This window comes from Penicillium expansum (assembly GCF_000769745.1).
Source record: "Penicillium expansum strain MD-8 chromosome Unknown contig313, whole genome shotgun sequence".
In the NCBI taxonomy this organism is placed as follows: Eukaryota; Fungi; Ascomycota; class Eurotiomycetes; order Eurotiales; family Aspergillaceae; genus Penicillium; species Penicillium expansum.
The window spans coordinates 180,791-198,550 of record NW_015971264.1 but is presented as its reverse complement, the minus strand read 5'-3'; the positions used below and the strand labels follow the sequence as shown (position 1 = coordinate 198,550).

Sequence of the window (17,760 nt, the reverse complement as noted above, 5' to 3'; positions counted from 1 at the left end):
AAAATCATAGCATCACTATTTAGTCTATACCAAAACTACTCTGCATATGTTCTTGACTCCTTAATCCTTTAAAAGTGGACAGCCCAACGTTATCGGACTTCTCCGATATCAGACAGATAACATATCAGTGACAAAGAATACCCCAACACCCTGAGCAGGATAGTCTATGACATTCAACACACTTTACCTAAAGGTAACTAGTTTACTCGGCATATATGCAGCTATTTACATAAGTGCATATGTTCCCCCGCCTTCCTAGCTCCGAGTGATAAAACGCACTTCCTTCCAAGGTTCCAAGGTTGATCCCAGACTCACCTCTCCCATTCTCTCAATCAACATGGATCCCCAAATTGAAGAACTATTAGGCCTAGAAGCCGTCCGTACAAGAGCCCATATTGTCCTCAAACTAGCCGAGGAGGGTCGTTTGAATCATTTCAATTACCACCCTGAACGCATGGAAGATGCCACCGACTACGTACTTAAACTAATTCAGGTAGGGCTATGGCATCCCCAGAGCGAATACTTAACAGTTCGAAGTATAAAAAGGCTCACTCTCTATCATAGCGCGATTTCGGCCCTGACAAGTATCACCTAATTCCGCCCCATGGACGCTGGCAGCATTTCGAAGTCGGCGGGGTTCCCCGCATAGCCACTCTCCTAGATCAATGGGATGAGGAGAAATGTGACACCACCGAAAAGACACGGAGATTGATAGATCTTTTCTTCGTCTCCGTCCTTTTAGATGCTGGCGCCGGAGACTTTTGGAAATTCAACGAGTCACAAAGCGGTCTGACGCTCAATCGAAGCGAGGGTATTGCAGTGGCGGCCCTGCACATGTTCCTAAACGGCGACTTTGCTGGCAAGGATTCGTCGGTGAAACACACCGCTAATGGTAGGCGTTTGCGCTCTTATATTAAGTGCGATATTTGCTGACTCGACCCAGGCGATGCATTGCGCAATATCAATGTAGACATCTTATCGCGTGGACTCCAGGCCGACGATGGCAATCCCATGATCGGAGTAGCTGCACGCGCAGATATTCTCCGTAAGCTTGGCGAATCTTTGGTGAATCTGAAAGATATCTTTGGTCCCTCTGGTCGCCCTGGTAATCTTGTTGGTAAGTTCATATCGCCCATGAAATCCAGTTAGTCCTGGACTTGTTTATTATCAAAGTGACTAAACAGTTCCCAAAACATCTAGACTACCTCATTGCCAAGTCCAATGAGAGCGGCAAGCTCGACTACCGGGATCTTTGGAACGTGCTACAGCGCCTCCTGATTCCCATCTGGCCATCTGATCGTACTCATGTTAACGGACAGCCCATCGGCGATGCGTGGCCTCTACAAGCACTTTTGCAGCAGCCTGGATCGGAGTCGAAACCCTACTCCAACATCCAACCATTCCATAAGTTGACCCAATGGCTAGGGTACTCATTGATGGTACCATTTTCTCGTCTGCTCTCAGTCTCATGGTCCAATACCGAGCTAGGAACTGGTCTGCCGGAGTACCGCAACGGAGGAATGCTTGTCGACATGGGAGTTCTAGAATTGAAGCCCGAGTCACTGCAGCGAGGGTTGAGTCTTTCGGGTGGTAGCCTGCCTTCGTTCGGTGCGGGCGATGACGAAATTGTGGAATGGCGAGCGATGACTGTTGCGCTCCTCGATGTGCTGCACACGAAGATTCTCGCTCGTCTGGATGGTGTCCAATTGTCTCTACCGCAGGTGTTGGAGGCGGGCTCTTGGAAAGCGGGTCGTGAGCTTGCAGCGGCTAAACGTCCAGAGACAAAGTGTAGTCCTATCTTGAACTTTGGTGATGGTACTTTGTTCTAGAAGCCGTATTGTTAGTATTGAATGCATGAACAGCCTCTTCAAATAGATCTGTTCAATATACTTGAGCTTTTCAACCCCCGGAATAGGTTGTAGACTCGATAAAATATGGCTCCAGGTTCTTCAGCTTATACTGTAGATCGGATCATCGACCTCCGATTCATATTCGCTTTGCATAGAAACCTTTACTATGAGAGCCGTTGATCATTCACTCCTAGTAGAGTGGAAGTATCATGAATCCTTCTGTCTGCAGGGAGTCCATGGAATCCAAACCCCTAGAGGCAGCTGTATCGTCGTCATCAGTCAGCGTCATTAGCTACCGTTTACATGAGTTCGGTTAGGGCATCCGGGTAAGTTCCAAAATGTTGGCTTGCAGCCCGCGCGTTCGAGCGCGCGCAGCACCGGATCGTATTGTATCGTATCGTACCGTCGTATTGTCGAGGTAATAGATCAGGCAATGAGAGCTCTCAACTCTGCTCTTCGTGCTTTGAGCGCACCAACACTCTTGTCAGCTACTTCCAGCCTTGGTGTGCCTTTCCGGTGTCATAAGTGTGTCTGATGTGGGAGTTGAAATGAAAATGATATTCACCAATGCTCACTTCAACTCAAAACAAACGTGCGCAACACAAAACAAAACATACTCATCACAATGGGACCAGTACATGAGCGGCTGCCCCTGGCCTGGGTGACAATCGCACTGGGCAAGCCCAACGCAACGTCATACCCCGGGCCGGAGTGAAACAGCAAACGCCCACGTCCCCGATCCAAATCATACATCGTCAGCCTCCCCGGCCAACTCAAAGAAGCAGCACCCCCAATCTCCTCCCCTCCCCTCCTCCCCTCCTCCCCTCTCCCCTTCGTCATAGCATTTGTGCCCCACCACGCTTAAGATCAGCCGTGGTGGGGCACCGCAAGGTGGAGGAACCCGACGAGGAAGCCACCGCCACTCTCCTCAACGGCACCTAGATGACAAGAAAATGAGTTAGCAATGAAGCCGATGTGAGTTGAAAGTGATAATAGACTGAAGTGAAGCTGACTGGGAACTAGGAGAAAAGAGAATGTAATACATACCTTGCACTCAGATTAAGCATTTATCTGCTTACGCCTCATCCAGGTAGGCGTCCTCGTCGCCGTCGCTGAATTCGGCAGCATCCTCCTCCTCTCTCTCCGCCAGGATGGAGTCCAGGGCGGCGTCCAGGCTCTGCCAGAGGCCGTAGGGGTCCTCTTCATCGGAGTCCCCACCCCTCCCATGGGAGTGACCATTGGTCAATCCCCCATTGGGGGTCCGGGGGGCATCATCGTCGGCGGGGGCGGGGCGGAAAGGGTTGCTGGTGGTCTGGGAGGGAATGCCCCCACCAGAGCCGAAATGGTTGTTGATGGTCGAGGGGCGATTGCTCCGACCAGAAGCAAAAGGATTATAGGGCTGGGGGGGATTGGCCCAGCCAGGATGGAAAGGGTTGGTGACAGTCTGGGGGACGTTACCCACGCCAGAACGGAACGGATTGGTGGCGGTCTGGGTGGTGCTGTTCCCTCCAGAACCGAATGGGTTGGTGGCGGTCTGGGGGATATTGCCCGCGCCAGAACCGAACGAGTTGGTGATTGTCTGGGTGGCATTGACCACGCCAGAGCCGAATTGGTTGTTCACGGTCTGGGTGGCATTAACCACACCAGAACCGGAGGGGCTGATGATGGTCTGGGTGACATTCACGACACCACAGCCAAACTGGTTGTTCACAGTCTGGGAGGCATTGACGACCCCAGAACTGAACGGGTTGGTAGTGGTCTCGGGGGCAGAGGCCCCGCGAGAAGAAGAAAAGTCAGTTGCATCAGACATTCTGAAGATACGATGAGAAATAACAGTTCAGAAAGCTAATGGAAGAGAGCAGATGATACCAGATGGATGGCAGTGTGATGGGGAACGAGAAGGGGGACGACGAGAGTGAGAGCCGTTCCATGAGAGCACAACAGTCAACGCGCGCTGCGTTCACCTCCCAACGAGGAAGGACCCCCATTCAAAACCACCATATTATACGAATACGCTATACGACGACCTTTTATCTTCAGCTCTCCGTCATTGTACGTTGAGAACTGAAGATATATTGATATAGATCTACGGCATTTTATAGTTCTCGGCATCCCGAACTATATCTCTTGGCATCCCGGTCCGATCATCGGCTGTTCCAAGGCTTTGAGCCCCACTGTTGGGTCCAACAGGAGAAAAATCGGCTCTAAAAAACAGAGAAAAAGAGAAACAGGACCAATCTGGATTGTGGCGGGTCTCTTGTCTAAATTGGACAATCTTTTTACATCTATCGTCATCGCAAAAAAAAAGTCCAAGTGTGGTATACTTCATATATCACCTAGCCCTACTCCAATCAACCGCCCTTGAAAGATCGACAAAGTCAATAAGACCCGAATAATCCGACCCTGGTCTGCAGTATGTACCCCGGTCGGCGATCAAACAAGCCCCTCTAACATGCATAACTAGAGTTGATATCGGCTTCCTACTTCCCAGAATGTCAACCATTTCACAAAGCGCGCGTCGGCTTTTCCGATCGCAAAACCTTTCGGCATTCAAAACATACTCGCCCGCAGCGCCTATTGCGCGTCTTCACCAACAAGGCCCAACACGGTCGGCAGTGGTTCACAACCAAGCACTCCCTAGCCAAACAGAATCACCCCCATTCCTTTCTCAAACTCAGTCACAATCACCACCTGTGGCTCAATCACCGCACCGTGAATCTATAACCCTTGAAACCCTCGTTTCCCAAATCCCTCTCGTTCAAACCCTTCGCGAAACCCACAGCACCTACAAGGAAACACGTCCCCATCTCGCAATCCCAGCACCCATCCGACAGCATCACTTCGTGGGCGGGAGCTTGGCCGGTCCAGGCAAGCTTGCTTTCGCACCTTACATGTGGTTATCGACCGACAAGATCGAAGCACAAACCGAGAACGCCGACCGAGCCAGCAGCGTTGTATCAGTATTCCACATCGGTCAAGACCTATGTGGTCACCCTGGATTTGTTCACGGTGGTCTGCTCACTGTTCTCTTCGATGAGGTGTTTGCGCGCTGCGCTTCTGCTGTTTTACCCAGCGGGCTGGGTATGACGGCTAATCTCAATGTGGATTTCCGAAAACCGGCTCTTCCCGACCGGATGTATGTGCTGCGCACTAAGACGGTTAAGGTTGAGGGTCGGAAATCTTGGGTTGAGGGTCGGATGACTTATCTTCCTTTGACTCTCCCACTTCCTGCGGACTCCACTGGCATTGTTTCTGATCCTAGTCTGCTACGGGAGGATAGTGAACGTGCGGTAATGGTTGCTGAGGCTAAGGCTTTGTTTATTGAGCCTAAATTTGCGGATGTGAGTTATCCCTTTGTTCTATCTGCATGTAGTGCGCCTTGCTAACAGTTTTCACAGTCCATGGTGAAGATTTATTCGAACTAGTGTGTCTGTGTGTGAAGAATCGGTTATTCCCCTGCGTTGTATAGAGTTATAGAGTATACAGTTATAGAGTATACGATTGATAGATATTAGAATGATAGATTTACAAATTTACTAATTTGACCATGATTCTTGAAGGCCATTAACTACCTACAAAATGAAGTATATATGTGGCGGATAATCCCTCCAGGGCTAGCTCTCGAGATCTTTCCCTTTCCGTTTTAATGCCTACCTGCAGCTTTTTGTTCACTGAGTACCCTGATTGGCTCACTGAGTGTAGGGGTGAGCGGCCTAAGTAAGCTACATCAATCAAATACAACACGCCAATCCTATCATATATAACCCTTCCTCTTTAGATCGTCCCATAAAAAAAAATGGACTGGCCTTCATCCTAGCGGTCTCGATCCCTTTCAAGTAAAAAAAATCATAGCGGTAGAAACGGGAAATATTATTTCAACAGAAGCTAAGAGCCGAATAGTACATATAGCATCAGGTAAAATGAGCAGAAGAGTTCATAAACTACTTGAAGATAACAAGGGAGGTAGTACTAGATCAGCATCAGCAGTAATGACCCCCCTTCCTATAAACTCAAACATTATCATCCTTTCAGCCCACATGGAAAGTAGATGCCCATCATCACCAATCTCACTGACCCAACCGCTTTAGGCATTATTTAAAGGCTGCTCATAGATTTCGCCATCCACGGTTGTGGTAAGTGTGCCATTTGCGTTGAAAATGTTCGTCATCACGTCCAGCTCCAGGTGGAAACCATCAGGACTAGTTTTTTTAGTAGCAAGGTACCCATCTTTACCTGTCCGCACCAGGTCCGAGTACCAGTCAACGTGATTTAGAGTAGGTGACAGAGAAATAGAAGTAACATTCTCCCAACCATTGAGGAAGTTTATTCCATCATCCGAGTAATCATGGTAGATCACCGCAACAGTGCCAATGGAAGCGGAACCAGTTCCTGTTCCATTGACGAGGCTCACGTCAGCATGGCCCGAAACCTCGCCTTTGAGTGTATACTCGCCCGCGGGGGGACCCTCAGAGCTCCGTGGGATACTTCCTGGAACGTAGGGCTCACCCCACGGGATCACATCAGACGCTTCTTCCGCGGGTGAGATAATTTTAGGAGTTCGGCTTGTAAGCTTGGCCAGCATTAGACGGTATGTCCTGCCTCCAGGTGCGGTGGATGGGTAGCATGGCAGGGGATTGTTTCCACCACATTGAGGGGAGATGGTTTGTGCCTGCCAGTATACAATTTCAGTCATATTAGGACTCCATCTGGGCTCGGCCATTGCGTTCCATTCAGGATCGTTGACATCGCCGCTGCCTGGAATGCCCCGGCCAGGTCCATTGAGTTTCTGGCCAAAGTAGTCACCACGATCACCATCGCGGTCAAGGAGGAAGGGCTGGAAGAAGCGCCGAGCACCGTTGTTGCGCGTTGCTGTAGTCACGCTGGTACTCACTAAATCCGTGAGGGGTGGAAGACCGCGCATGCCGGCCAAGAACATCTGACGGCCAGAGCCGCGCGTGTCCTCGATGACAAACCACTCGTCATCGGGCGAGACATGGATAGGGTCGACATACTCCGGGTGATTGGTCAGGCGGCGGATCTTTCCGGTCTGCAGGTGAACGGCAAAGACGTCAATGTTGGAAGACTCCCAGGGAGTACCGAGGTAGATGGCCTCGTGTCCCCTGCCGGAGAATCCGCGTAGCTCACCGACAGTGATGGCGTCAAAGTTTACGTGGATCTCGTCGCCATCGACTGAGAGGGGCTGCACTCCATTGGCGTCAACCAGGCGAGTCACGTTGACGAGGTCGTAGCGGGGGACTAAAGGCAGGCCTTTCGTGGGTGAAGGGTTGAACTGGAGCCGGGAAAAGTAGGCATATTGTCCCATACTTCCGTTGTTGCTATAGAAGGAGCTGAAGCCGAGGTGGACACTGTCGGGATGGAGACGGAGCTCGCGGAGAGCGCCGCCCTTGCCTTCGCCATCCGCAGATGTTTCCCAGTGAATGGGATACATGAAGGTAGCGTCAGGGGTGCACTCGGGGCTAGTGAGTTTGTATTCACCGCAGTCGATGATATTGTCACCAGCGAGGATACGCTTGCCGTCGCTAAACGCCTGCGGGTAGTCGAGAAGGTCCGTGATATTGACGGCATTGGCGGCGGGAATACCGCAAGTGAGGCATTTCCAGGCATCACCGTTAAGGAACGTTGAGTTATCCGTCTTAACGAGAATAATCTGCTCCCCGGTGTAGATGCTTGCAGCTTCAGGGGCTTCCGGGGCTCCCACGAAGGTGACCATGGTGATGATGTGCTTACCATCGGGGAGGAAGTCGCCCTGTGCTAGGATTCCGATGGTCTTGGTGTCAGAGCCACCGCCTATCTGGGCTATGCAGCCGGTACCATGTGGGTTGATGATGGAGCTACACGAACCCGGAGCGGAGTTGCTCGAGACGGGAGGTAGAGGCAGCTCGACAACCTCAATGGGCTCAGGCTCCGGGGGGGGGCCGGTACATGTTTCAAAGGTGAGGCAATGACTGCAGCCACCAATATAGTACCGATTGGGAAAAGTGGGATCATTCGGGCTATGTAATCGAGAACAGAATGAGCAAAACCAGGAGAAGGCGCTGTAGCGAGGACAAACAAAGACCCAGGCATCATGATCATTTTATAGACGAGCTATCCAGCTCTGTTCACCACATATTTTGAGCCATTTTGCCTCGGCTTGTCTTGTAATAGTGTTTAATCTCTGATTTAGGTCCTAAGGTTGCTATCCCTGTCCATTAGGAACCTTGGAAGGCATGAGATCGTGCGGAGACCCCACGCGGGGAAATCAGGTCCACGTGTTATTTAGGCTATAGGCTACTTACCGGTGCTAAATTACCTAGACAGGTCTGCTCTAATGGCTAACCATGAAACAGTTATGGGCTTCAAACCTACACATCAGTGTAGACATTGGAAATTGGAAATGTCAAAATCGTCAATCTTCCGAGACTTTAGGTTAGCTAGATCGCCCCTTCGTTCCGTGGCCTTTAACTTCCGCGGAGATTTCCATTGGTTAGAACTCCCGGCGAAAAGAAAACCCCCATCTATCCCAAAGGCCTGACTTGTCTATGCTTGGAGTTCAGCCGCTAGAATGGCATCGAGAATGATTCTAACAGTAGAATGGATGAGGCAGTCCCACAGTCGACGAGTCTTGGGAGACGGGAACCTTGTACTTCACCTACTCAAAAGCCGCCGACTAGGCCACAGGCTTCTCTTTTACTCATTTCCTACTAGTTCTTTAAATAAAGCTCTGGTTCCTGTTGACTAGCACCAAATCTTGCAATCCCAGCCTGTTGTCATTTGTTCCTCCCGTTTCCCGTCCTCAATCTACCAAATTTGCTTTCTACTCCGCTACTCAGGGCTTGTCGGAATAAACCTGCCACAATGTCGGAGGAAGTAAAAATGTGGGCTCAAGCCGAGCAGACCACCTTTGATCCGCTCATGGGATCTGGCTTCGCGGTCAGGAATCTCAAACTCCCCGCAGACTTTATCTGGGGTGCGGCTACAGCAGCCTACCAGGTCGAAGGGGCTGCTAGCCAAGATGGCATGGGCAAGTCCATCTGGGATACATACTCCCATTCTGTCCCCTCGCGCACCTGTGGCGCGAACGCGGACGTGACGTGCGACCACTACAATCGCATCGATGAAGACGTCAAACTCATGAAGTCTCTTGGCATAGAGACATATCGTTTCTCGATTGCCTGGTCTCGTGTTATACCCCTCGGTGGCCGTGATGATCCGGTTAATGAGGCAGGTATTGCTTTCTATAACCGCCTCATTGATACCCTCCTGGCGCACGGTATCACCCCTTCCGTCACCCTCTACCACTGGGATGTGCCTCAGGCCTTGTATGATCGGTACCGCGCTTTCATTAGCACGACCGAGTTTAGGGCGGATTTCAAGCGATATGCGGGCTTGTGCTTTGCCCGCTTCGGTGACCGCGTGAAATCTTGGGTCACCTTTAACGAACCCTACATCATTTCGATTTTCGGACACCTCAATGGCAGCCTTGCTCCCGGGCACTGCGCAGAGGCTGGAACCGATACTATGATAGAGCCCTGGCGGGTTGGACACACCATCATCCTATCACATGCTTCAGTCGTTCAGATGTACGCCGACGAGTTCCAGCCGTCACAGAATGGAAAGATATCTATAGTTCTTAACGGTCACTTCTACGAGCCTCACGACGCGACCAAGCAGGCAGATATCGATGCTGCCCAGATCCGGCTCGAGTTCTATATAGGCTGGTTTGGTGACCCAATCTTTCTGGGTAGGGATTACCCATCGTCAATGAAAGAGTATCTTGGTACGCGGCTGCCGAGTTTCACATCAGACGACCTGGAGCTCCTGAAGTCCTCCTGCTTGAATAATGCCTTCTATGGTATGAATCACTACTCAAGCAAATTCGCTCGCCAACTCACGGCCCCCGCACCTGACGATGACTGGACGAGAAACATTGAAGAGTCGTCTGTTAATATTAAGGGCGAGGAGATTGGGCCTGCATCAAGCATGCCGTGGTTGCGGGTTGCGCCGGGCGGATTCAGAAAAATGCTTAACTGGGTTTGGGAACGTTATCACCTCCCTATCTTGGTGACAGAGAATGGCTGCCCGTGCCCTGGAGAAACCGACCTCGAGGTTGCAGTGGATGATCAATTCCGCCAGATGTACTTTGGTCTATATCTAGACTCTATTTCTCAGGCCATCTACGAAGACGGTGTCAAAGTTGAGGGCTACTACGCCTGGTCCCTGATGGATAACTTTGGTAAGTATACCCATCTCCCTCCGATGTACCTTTACTGTAAGCATCAGCGCTGATTGATTCGCCTTCTAGAATGGTCCTCTGGCTACGGCCCACGTTATGGAATTGTCCATGTGGATTTCGACACATTGAAAAGAACTCCAAAAGGCTCGGCCTACTACCTTCAAGAAACATTCCAGAAGCGTAGGAAGGACCAGGTGTAAAACCCCCATACCTAGCATTAGATAGTTACAAAATTCGAGCTCAGCATATATTCGCATTATGAGTATCCGTATGAGTATTCTTGACGCAGAGTATCTGACGCTTTAGAATCAAGTTGGGATAATATATCAAGAAGCACTTTGAAGTCGCGGTGGGCCCTTATTCCCAGAGGTGAAGGCTCCTGACTTATAGCGAGCAAGCCCGCGCCGACGAGGCGAATCTTTTCGGCCTAAATTTAGAAGTGAAATGTGAGCCATCTTCCCTGTTATACATGAGTCCGGGGGATGCACGCTCACGCACACAAGGCTCCCCATTGACCTTCAAGGACCAGAACGGTATACTTTGCAACAGGCGAATCATGTCTCCCGCGATCTCTGTTTTTTTTAGTACAAGCATGTCCCGACACTCTCCAGTGCAAGAAAAGTATCCGATCTCCTCGAGTTTCTGGGTAAGATGCATCTTTAAACAGTGGTAGGTTACTTGCAGATCTGCTATCTGGGCCGTAAATCGTTTGCGTGTGGTATCGCCATGGTTGTCAGCAAAGGTTTCGCTATTTGGCAGAAGATGTGGCGGTAGATCGTCGATACAGGTTGCAAATCGAATGTAAAGCTCGCCCAAGGCGATAACATTGGCTGGTGTCAAAGGCCGATCCGGCAGGTTTGGGTCAACAGTCTGCTCCTTTTTGATCAATCTCATTCGCAGCAACAAATCTGCAGCGTACTGCCAAAGTCGTATACTAGCATTAGAGCCTACAGTCAACCTATAGCTAATATCAGTCTAAAGCCCCCCCACCCCCGCTATCTAGGGGCGACGTACTCGTTTTGGTCGTTCAAGGGATACGTCGTTGTTATAACCTCCTCGAAAGAATAGTCACATATTGTTATCGGCATAGACCGAAGCACAGCCAATGACTTGTCCCCTAGATATATCTGCCAGAAGGCATTTCGACGCTTGTTTGCTTCGATCGCGGGGAGTGAAGCATACGAATCTTCATCGTGGAGGTGCATTCGCTGAACTAGTCGAACGGCCTCCCCAAAAACATTCCATGAGACCATCGGCCTCGCGCAGGTGTGTAGGCAGTTGGAGTGGAGGTATCTAATAGTAATGGAGTCGGCACAGGGATTCTCAAAGTCGGCATCGGTAAAGCTAGCAAGGCAACTGCGCGAGGCCTCGAGGAACGTCTCGGCAAGACAGCCCCCAATCGGAAACAGGTCCGAGGGCATAAAGAAACAAACCTTGGCGCATACTGCAGTAATGAGGGTAAATGCGTGATCGGTCAGCGACACCCCAGCCGGCGAAGTACCGACAGCCTGGTTTAGTGAGTGGCGGAAACTAGATTCGTGCACCGACATGTTGGAGTGGACAATGTACCCAAAGAAGAGGTCAGTACACTCTCGGGCCACGGCTTCGAGCGATGTTAAGGACGAGGAAGCATGGTTGATGGCACCGGCGAGAAGTCTGTATCGCTCTAGGGTTGTCGGATGACGAGGATATTGTGAGGGTATTGCGGCTGGAGGTTGGGGAGATGTTTCGGCGGTATGCACGATAGGTGAAACATATGACGAAGATGATAGGGATGTCTCGAGGGGGTCATGATGCTGTCGGCCGGTGTCATCTTGGATACTGACAATATTGCGGCGCCTAGGCCTTCCTTTGGGTCCTCGCCGGCCAGGGAGAATGTCAAAGGTGCAAGCTTGACCGGCTACACTACACCCTGTGCATGAGTAGTCTAGTGAGTCGCACTTGGATGATTCAGCTACATTAGGACGATTCCACTAGTTTCTAATATTGGCAGGCAGTTTTTGCGGGGATGGCTTAACTCACTTTGGCTTTTTTCCGCCGGCAGCGATCACAGGCTCGATGGGGATAGGTCTCTGGGGCCAGGTCATGGGGCGGCATGAATGGCTTTGGGGATACCGCACAGAGTCAATATCTACAGTGGTTTTTGGAATGGAGAAGATAGAGAAATGTTTTCTTCTCTTCCGATTTGGCAGCTGAGAAGGTATTTCTCCGCCTAACGACTAAATTCCCCAGTGCGGGGGTTTCGGAGGTTTCGGAGGCTTCGGGGGTTTCTCAAAGGATACGGTTCCCTGTTACCCCACATTAGTACCCCAGATTATACCCCAGAAATGTAAGGCTCTGTTGGGGACGTTCGTATTCTCGTATTTCCGTATTTTCGTATTCTTTCTCTAGCTTCAAAGCCTTCCTTCACAATCTCTGGCATATTGGAGATCTCGGCCACTTTCGCCCAAGACCAAGTGCGCCTCCATTGAATTAGCTGTAGGTCGGCTAAAATGCCTAGTGGTATCAGCAGATGGGCCGCATGCTCTGATACTTAAACGCCGTGTGTCCCCTTTTCTCGAACTGCTCTTGTGTATCAAGATCTTTGATACAGGCAACATCTGACAATACCTCATGAGAACAGTAACCGATTGAGCACTCATTATGGATCGTCGAGCCGAATCAAAGCAGCTCGCAGAACAGTCCGAGGTCATTCGCCTCATCAAGGCCGATACAGTGCCATGGTATAAAAAGCCCAACCTCCGGTTCCTCTACTTATGCCTCATACCTGCAGCTCTCGGTGTCGAGATGACCACTGGCTATGACGGCTCTGTCCTCAATGGATTGCAGGCAGTCGCTACGTGGCAGACCTGTAAGTCAAGCTCGAAGTTGTCAACCCCAAAGACGCCTGCAGCTAACAACGAACGTGTCAGACTTCAACTCCCCAAAAGGCGCTCTTCTCGGTGTGGTCAACGCATCGTATAACCTAGGAGGTCTCATCACTTTGCCTATTGTTCCGTATGTCAATGACAAGTTTGGCCGCAAGCATAGCATTACTTTTGGCTCTACTATCCTCATCATTGGCGTCACTTTACAGTCTGCATCTCAGAACAGTCAGTCTCCCTTATCAATTTGCGTCTCGTACTATTGGATGGGGCTAATACCGATTCTGTGCGCAGTTGGAATGTTTCTTGCATCTCGGCTCATCCTCGGCGCCGGCATCCCTTTCGCTGTGTCGGGGGCCTCACAGCTCTTGGCCGAGCTGACCTATCCTCGTGAACGAGCCGTCATTACCGGCCTCTTCAACACTTCTTGGTTCATTGGCTCTATCATGGCCGCTTCTGTAACCCTTGGCACACATACGATGGGCAACGACTGGGGTTGGCGCATCCCCTCGATCCTGCAGGCTGCTCCTGCGGCTCTCCAGCTTATCTTCATCTGGTTCGTTCCCGAGTCCCCTAGATGGCTCTTATCCAAGGACCGCAGTGAGGAAGCTTTCGATATTCTCGTCAAGTACCATGGCGAAGGAGACCGCAACTCGGCCCTCGTGAATGCCGAGTTTATCGAGATATCTGCACAGCTCAAGTTGGAAATTGAAAACTCAAAATCACGTTGGGTTGAACTCGTCCAGTCTCCTGGAAATAGAAAGAGGACGCTCATTGCTATCTGCGTTGGCATCTTTACCCAGTGGTCCGGCAATGGCCTCGTGTCGTGAGTCTACTACCCTATACTCTTCACCGCAGAGTCAGATACACCATATACGAGCATCACTGACATCCATTCTTTTTAGCTACTATCTTGCCAAGGTCCTGGCAACGGTTGGTGTTACGGATAAGAAGACGCAGAATGTTATCAACCTGTCTCTCTCTGTAAGCTTACCCCCCAAATGGGGTGTCTCCTTGACACAATGTATTGCAACTAATCCATTTCCCCCAAAAAGTGCTGGATGTGGATCTGCGCCACTGGAAGCGCCTTTTTGACCTCTTTCCTGCCTCGCCGTATCCAATATTTGACCGCTTTTGTCGGTATGACTATCGTCTTCTCTCTTTGGACTGGTGTCAGCGCCGGCTATGCCCAACACGGGACGCACTCTGAAGCTATAGCCGTTGTTGCCCTGATTTTCCTCTACAACGCAATGTACAGCGTTATGCAGCCATTGACCTACACCTACGTCACCGAAATATTCCCCTTTGTGCACCGTGCCAAAGGAATTGCTATCTTGCAGATCTTTACACGTGGAAGCACTGCGTTCAATTCCTTCGTGAATCCTATTGGTATGGATGATCTTGGATGGAAATTTTACCTGGTCTATGTGGTAAGTATATCTAGCATTTGTGTCCTTGAGAAGCGCACAATTTGACTCATGGCAGGTCTGGCTGGTTGTCGAGACGACAATCATCTTCTTCCTATATCCCGAGACTAAGGGGCCAACTCTTGAAGAGATTTCACAAAGTAAGAACCCTTCCCAATATTCAATTGATATACCACACAGCTCGCTAACTTTCTTAAAGTCTTTGATGGGCCCAAGCTAGGCGGAGACGAAAAGATCGGAGATGATGAAAAACAGGAAGTTAGCCATATTGATATAAAGGCAGAGATAAAGGCTGGGTAGCAATTCTCTCGGCCTAAAAATAGGTAGAGGACTATCTTGATCATCTTCTCAGTCTCTTCTCGGTATAGGCTTGGCCAAAATCAGAAACCATGTTTGGCGGTAGCTACCTCTCTATCTCTTTTCAAATATTTACTCGAACTAGTATGCCTGTGGTATGAAGATTCGGTTATTCCCCTGCATTGTATAGAGTTAGAGTATAAATTTGTAGAGTTTACGACTGATAGACTATTAGAATGATAGACTGATAGATTTACTAATTTGCCCATGATTCTAGAAAGTAATTAAGCGCCTACGAAATCAAGTACAATTCTTCCACATATATATTCCCCCTTGGTAGTCATGACCACCACCCGACGAGAGAAGTATCGTGAGTCCCCGAACATCTCAAACCCCCAGATCTGTACCCCGAGTAGTCAGTTTTTAGTATGAAATTTGGACCAGCAATGCACAATGAACAATAAATCGAAATACCCACCTGCTCCGCCGTCCATCCAGACTTAACATTCCTCTCAAATGTATGTACCCAAAGCCCAGGCCCCATTTCCGACATCCTAGTCCGATCTTCAACTATAAAACCTGCCGATTTACTTCCATCTGCCTCGATCTCACCTCGCATGTATCTCGTAATTTTCACATTGGCATTGCCCGTCTGGAGCTCAAATTCAGGTCTTATAATCCCATCTGCATCAATGACGCCATGAACAAATTCACTCTGTGCCTGGACTTTGCCGAAGAAATAGTCCTCATGGTCCGATATTTTCCAATCCAGCACGCGCTCCTCTTTGGTTGCGGCCAAGCCTGCTGAGGCTGTTTGCGTGAAATCGATGTTGGTGAAGGGTTGGCTTGTTTCAGAGGTTTGGGATTGGTATTGGGAGATTTGGAGGTATATTGTTGCGAATCCGAATGCTTTGCGGATCAACCAGGGTACTTTTTGCTATGGATAGTATGGGATGATTAGCTTGGAATTTGCAGTTGTAGAAATAATGCGGATCTTTCGAACCAGTTTTAGAATAGGGTCTGCTTCACTAGTTAAGTCCTTATTCTGTAGAGAGTAATATGATTAGAATCTAGCATCTTTGAAGGGGAGCATGAAGTGTAATTACAAGGACCCAATGGCCAGTGAGGCATTCAATGGTAATCTCTCGAGGGGCAGCCATAGCATAGGGCTAGTTTTAATACATTCAACAAAAGGTAAGCTGTTGGATATATATGTTGCATCTTGTCCAAAGGCTCGGAGGAATGGGGAACACCTTATTGAATGGGGCAATTACTATGTTTCATTAGAACAGTCATTGTGTTACTAACATCCATGCGGAGCTTAAGCACTTTATATCTTAGACCCCATTCCGTAACTGGAGCTGTCACTTCATATGCCTCCTCTTAGCCTCGAAAATAAGAAAGCAATAACAATGTGGTAGTCTAGAGTTAAACGAAAAGTACATATGTACCTAGGTATAGAGCTCTATAAATTTTGTCAGTCTTTGCCCTCGAGGAGTTGCAGCAGTCGCTCCTTCCCTCACCTCTCTCTCACTTCCTTCTTTCCCGCTCTCTCCTCCCGACACCTCGATCCTCACTTATCCTCCCTCCTGTCAGCTTTTGCCATGGACAGTTGTCTTTCGCGCTTCCACCCTCACAATCCCTATCTCAGATATCTTTAGTAGGGGCGGCTGCCAACACACAAACCAACCATATCAATCAGAAATGTGGATTCGACCGAGGGTTAGAAAGACCCCTCCTTAGGGAGAACGGCGGGATTCAGAAAAAGCCCATGCCTAATCCAAACCTCAACAAGGAATGGTAGAGTTAATTTTGCATCTCCCTTCGTATGAATGATTCAACTAATTCGCTTATACTATATAGAGTCACACCTAGCTCGCCTACCATGGCTCAGTTGAGGATAAGGAAAATCTTTTTGACGCCTATGTGGACAAAATAGTCAGGGAGGCGCCGTCGCTGCAATACAATGCTAAGCAGAGAATAGTCGTTTCTGCACTCAAGATGCCTCCTAAGGGTTCCCCACACAAATCGGGGGTGCCTATCCTCCGCAAGCAAACTTGGTGGATGATAGGACCGAGGCGAGTCGGCCGCGCTTCAGCCTTTGGTCGTGCAGCGCTATGCCGGGACCCACAACGGCAAGAACTGCAAGCACTGGAACAAACCACACAAGCCCTGCGAAACCGTACTGTTTTCGGTGGTGGTTTGTGCTAATACGAACTAGCATCGGTTTGCTCCACGACTGTTTTCAAACAATTCGAAGAGAACGGAGACGACGAGATGCCGTCCTGGGTCAAGCCCTTCCATAGGCTCTAAGACGGGTACGAGGATCCTGTGGACTTCATCGAAGACATCGAAACCTCAGTGGAGAGAGATTATGCACGTGAGACAGCAGCTCTGAGAGAGTCCACCGAACTCGAAAATGAGGAGAGGGTCTTGCGAGAAAAGATGAATCGTGACTGTCGACTCCTGTTCCGACAGAACGTAAGTGGTCGCGCAGAAACCTGGTACAACCGACTGGGGGGTGATGTACGAAAAGACAGGGGAAACTGCGCGAGAGCTGTCTGGAGCGATTTCGTCTCCCAGAAGTAGATCCAGTGGCTACTATCTCTCGCATGGAAGCACAGTACGACGGACTCATTGCCCCATGGCCTAGTCATGGAAGTTGCCGCTAACGAAGGCGGCTTCAGCTTTCTTGGGGAAAGACGTGAAATGCGTGCAGAGATGGCAAAAATAGACGACAAGATCAAGATACTCGAATCTCATCGCCAGAGCCATCTAGATCTCCAGAAAAGGGCCATTGCTACTTGGGCGCGAGATGCGTTTAATAGTACATTAGTACAAAATGATACCTCTTCATAAGAAAGCTTACACCAGAAAGAGTAGATTTCAGTAGAAAGTGACCATTGCTATCTAATACCACTATCGTAGGGAACCCCCACCATGACGCCTTTCGACCCAGATGGCATATGAAGAAGGAAAAGACAAGAACAGCGAAACAGCCCGTCCGAAAACTTGGGAATTAGGGAGGAGCAAAGCAGAAACAGGTCGCACGTCGTCGCATCGTGAATGGTTTCTCGTCCTGGTTG

The 17,760-nt window shown here is 49.7% G+C and overlaps 7 protein-coding genes across 7 annotated transcripts; 4 read left to right on the top strand and 3 right to left on the bottom strand.

The window, feature by feature from the left end:
• Positions 1–337: 337 nt before the first annotated feature.
• On the top strand, positions 338–1,829 carry PEX2_092460 (URC4/urg3 family protein; the record flags this gene model as incomplete). Its single annotated transcript, XM_016746516.1, has 4 exons — positions 338–493; positions 565–892; positions 944–1,117; positions 1,201–1,829. The coding sequence occupies 4 exons, from the start codon at positions 338–340 to the stop codon at positions 1,827–1,829; spliced, it is 1,287 nt and encodes a 428-aa protein (XP_016600232.1).
• A 1,096-nt stretch (positions 1,830–2,925) lies between these two features.
• PEX2_092450 (uncharacterized protein) lies at positions 2,926–3,660 on the bottom strand (the record flags this gene model as incomplete). The annotated part of the gene is made up of 1 exon (XM_016746515.1): positions 2,926–3,660. The coding sequence occupies one exon, from the start codon at positions 3,658–3,660 to the stop codon at positions 2,926–2,928; it is 735 nt and encodes a 244-aa protein (XP_016600231.1).
• A 682-nt stretch (positions 3,661–4,342) lies between these two features.
• PEX2_092440 (PaaI family thioesterase) lies at positions 4,343–5,275 on the top strand (the record flags this gene model as incomplete). The annotated part of the gene is made up of 2 exons (XM_016746514.1): positions 4,343–5,191; positions 5,249–5,275. 2 exons carry the CDS (start codon positions 4,343–4,345, stop codon positions 5,273–5,275), a joined length of 876 nt encoding a protein of 291 aa, XP_016600230.1.
• A 659-nt stretch (positions 5,276–5,934) lies between these two features.
• Positions 5,935–7,946, bottom strand: PEX2_092430 (uncharacterized protein; the record flags this gene model as incomplete). The annotated part of the gene is made up of 2 exons (XM_016746513.1): positions 5,935–7,864; positions 7,924–7,946. The coding sequence occupies 2 exons, from the start codon at positions 7,944–7,946 to the stop codon at positions 5,935–5,937; spliced, it is 1,953 nt and encodes a 650-aa protein (XP_016600229.1).
• A 762-nt stretch (positions 7,947–8,708) lies between these two features.
• PEX2_092420 (glycoside hydrolase family 1 protein) lies at positions 8,709–10,286 on the top strand (the record flags this gene model as incomplete). The annotated part of the gene is made up of 2 exons (XM_016746512.1): positions 8,709–10,086; positions 10,156–10,286. 2 exons carry the CDS (start codon positions 8,709–8,711, stop codon positions 10,284–10,286), a joined length of 1,509 nt encoding a protein of 502 aa, XP_016600228.1.
• A 184-nt stretch (positions 10,287–10,470) lies between these two features.
• On the bottom strand, positions 10,471–12,173 carry PEX2_092410 (fungal specific transcription factor domain-containing protein; the record flags this gene model as incomplete). Its single annotated transcript, XM_016746511.1, has 3 exons — positions 10,471–11,044; positions 11,101–11,991; positions 12,109–12,173. 3 exons carry the CDS (start codon positions 12,171–12,173, stop codon positions 10,471–10,473), a joined length of 1,530 nt encoding a protein of 509 aa, XP_016600227.1.
• Positions 12,174–12,729: 556 nt separating this feature from the next.
• On the top strand, positions 12,730–14,677 carry PEX2_092400 (uncharacterized protein; the record flags this gene model as incomplete). The annotated part of the gene is made up of 7 exons (XM_016746510.1): positions 12,730–12,937; positions 12,999–13,178; positions 13,245–13,776; positions 13,856–13,934; positions 14,006–14,380; positions 14,436–14,517; positions 14,577–14,677. The coding sequence occupies 7 exons, from the start codon at positions 12,730–12,732 to the stop codon at positions 14,675–14,677; spliced, it is 1,557 nt and encodes a 518-aa protein (XP_016600226.1).
• Positions 14,678–17,760: the final 3,083 nt, after the last annotated feature.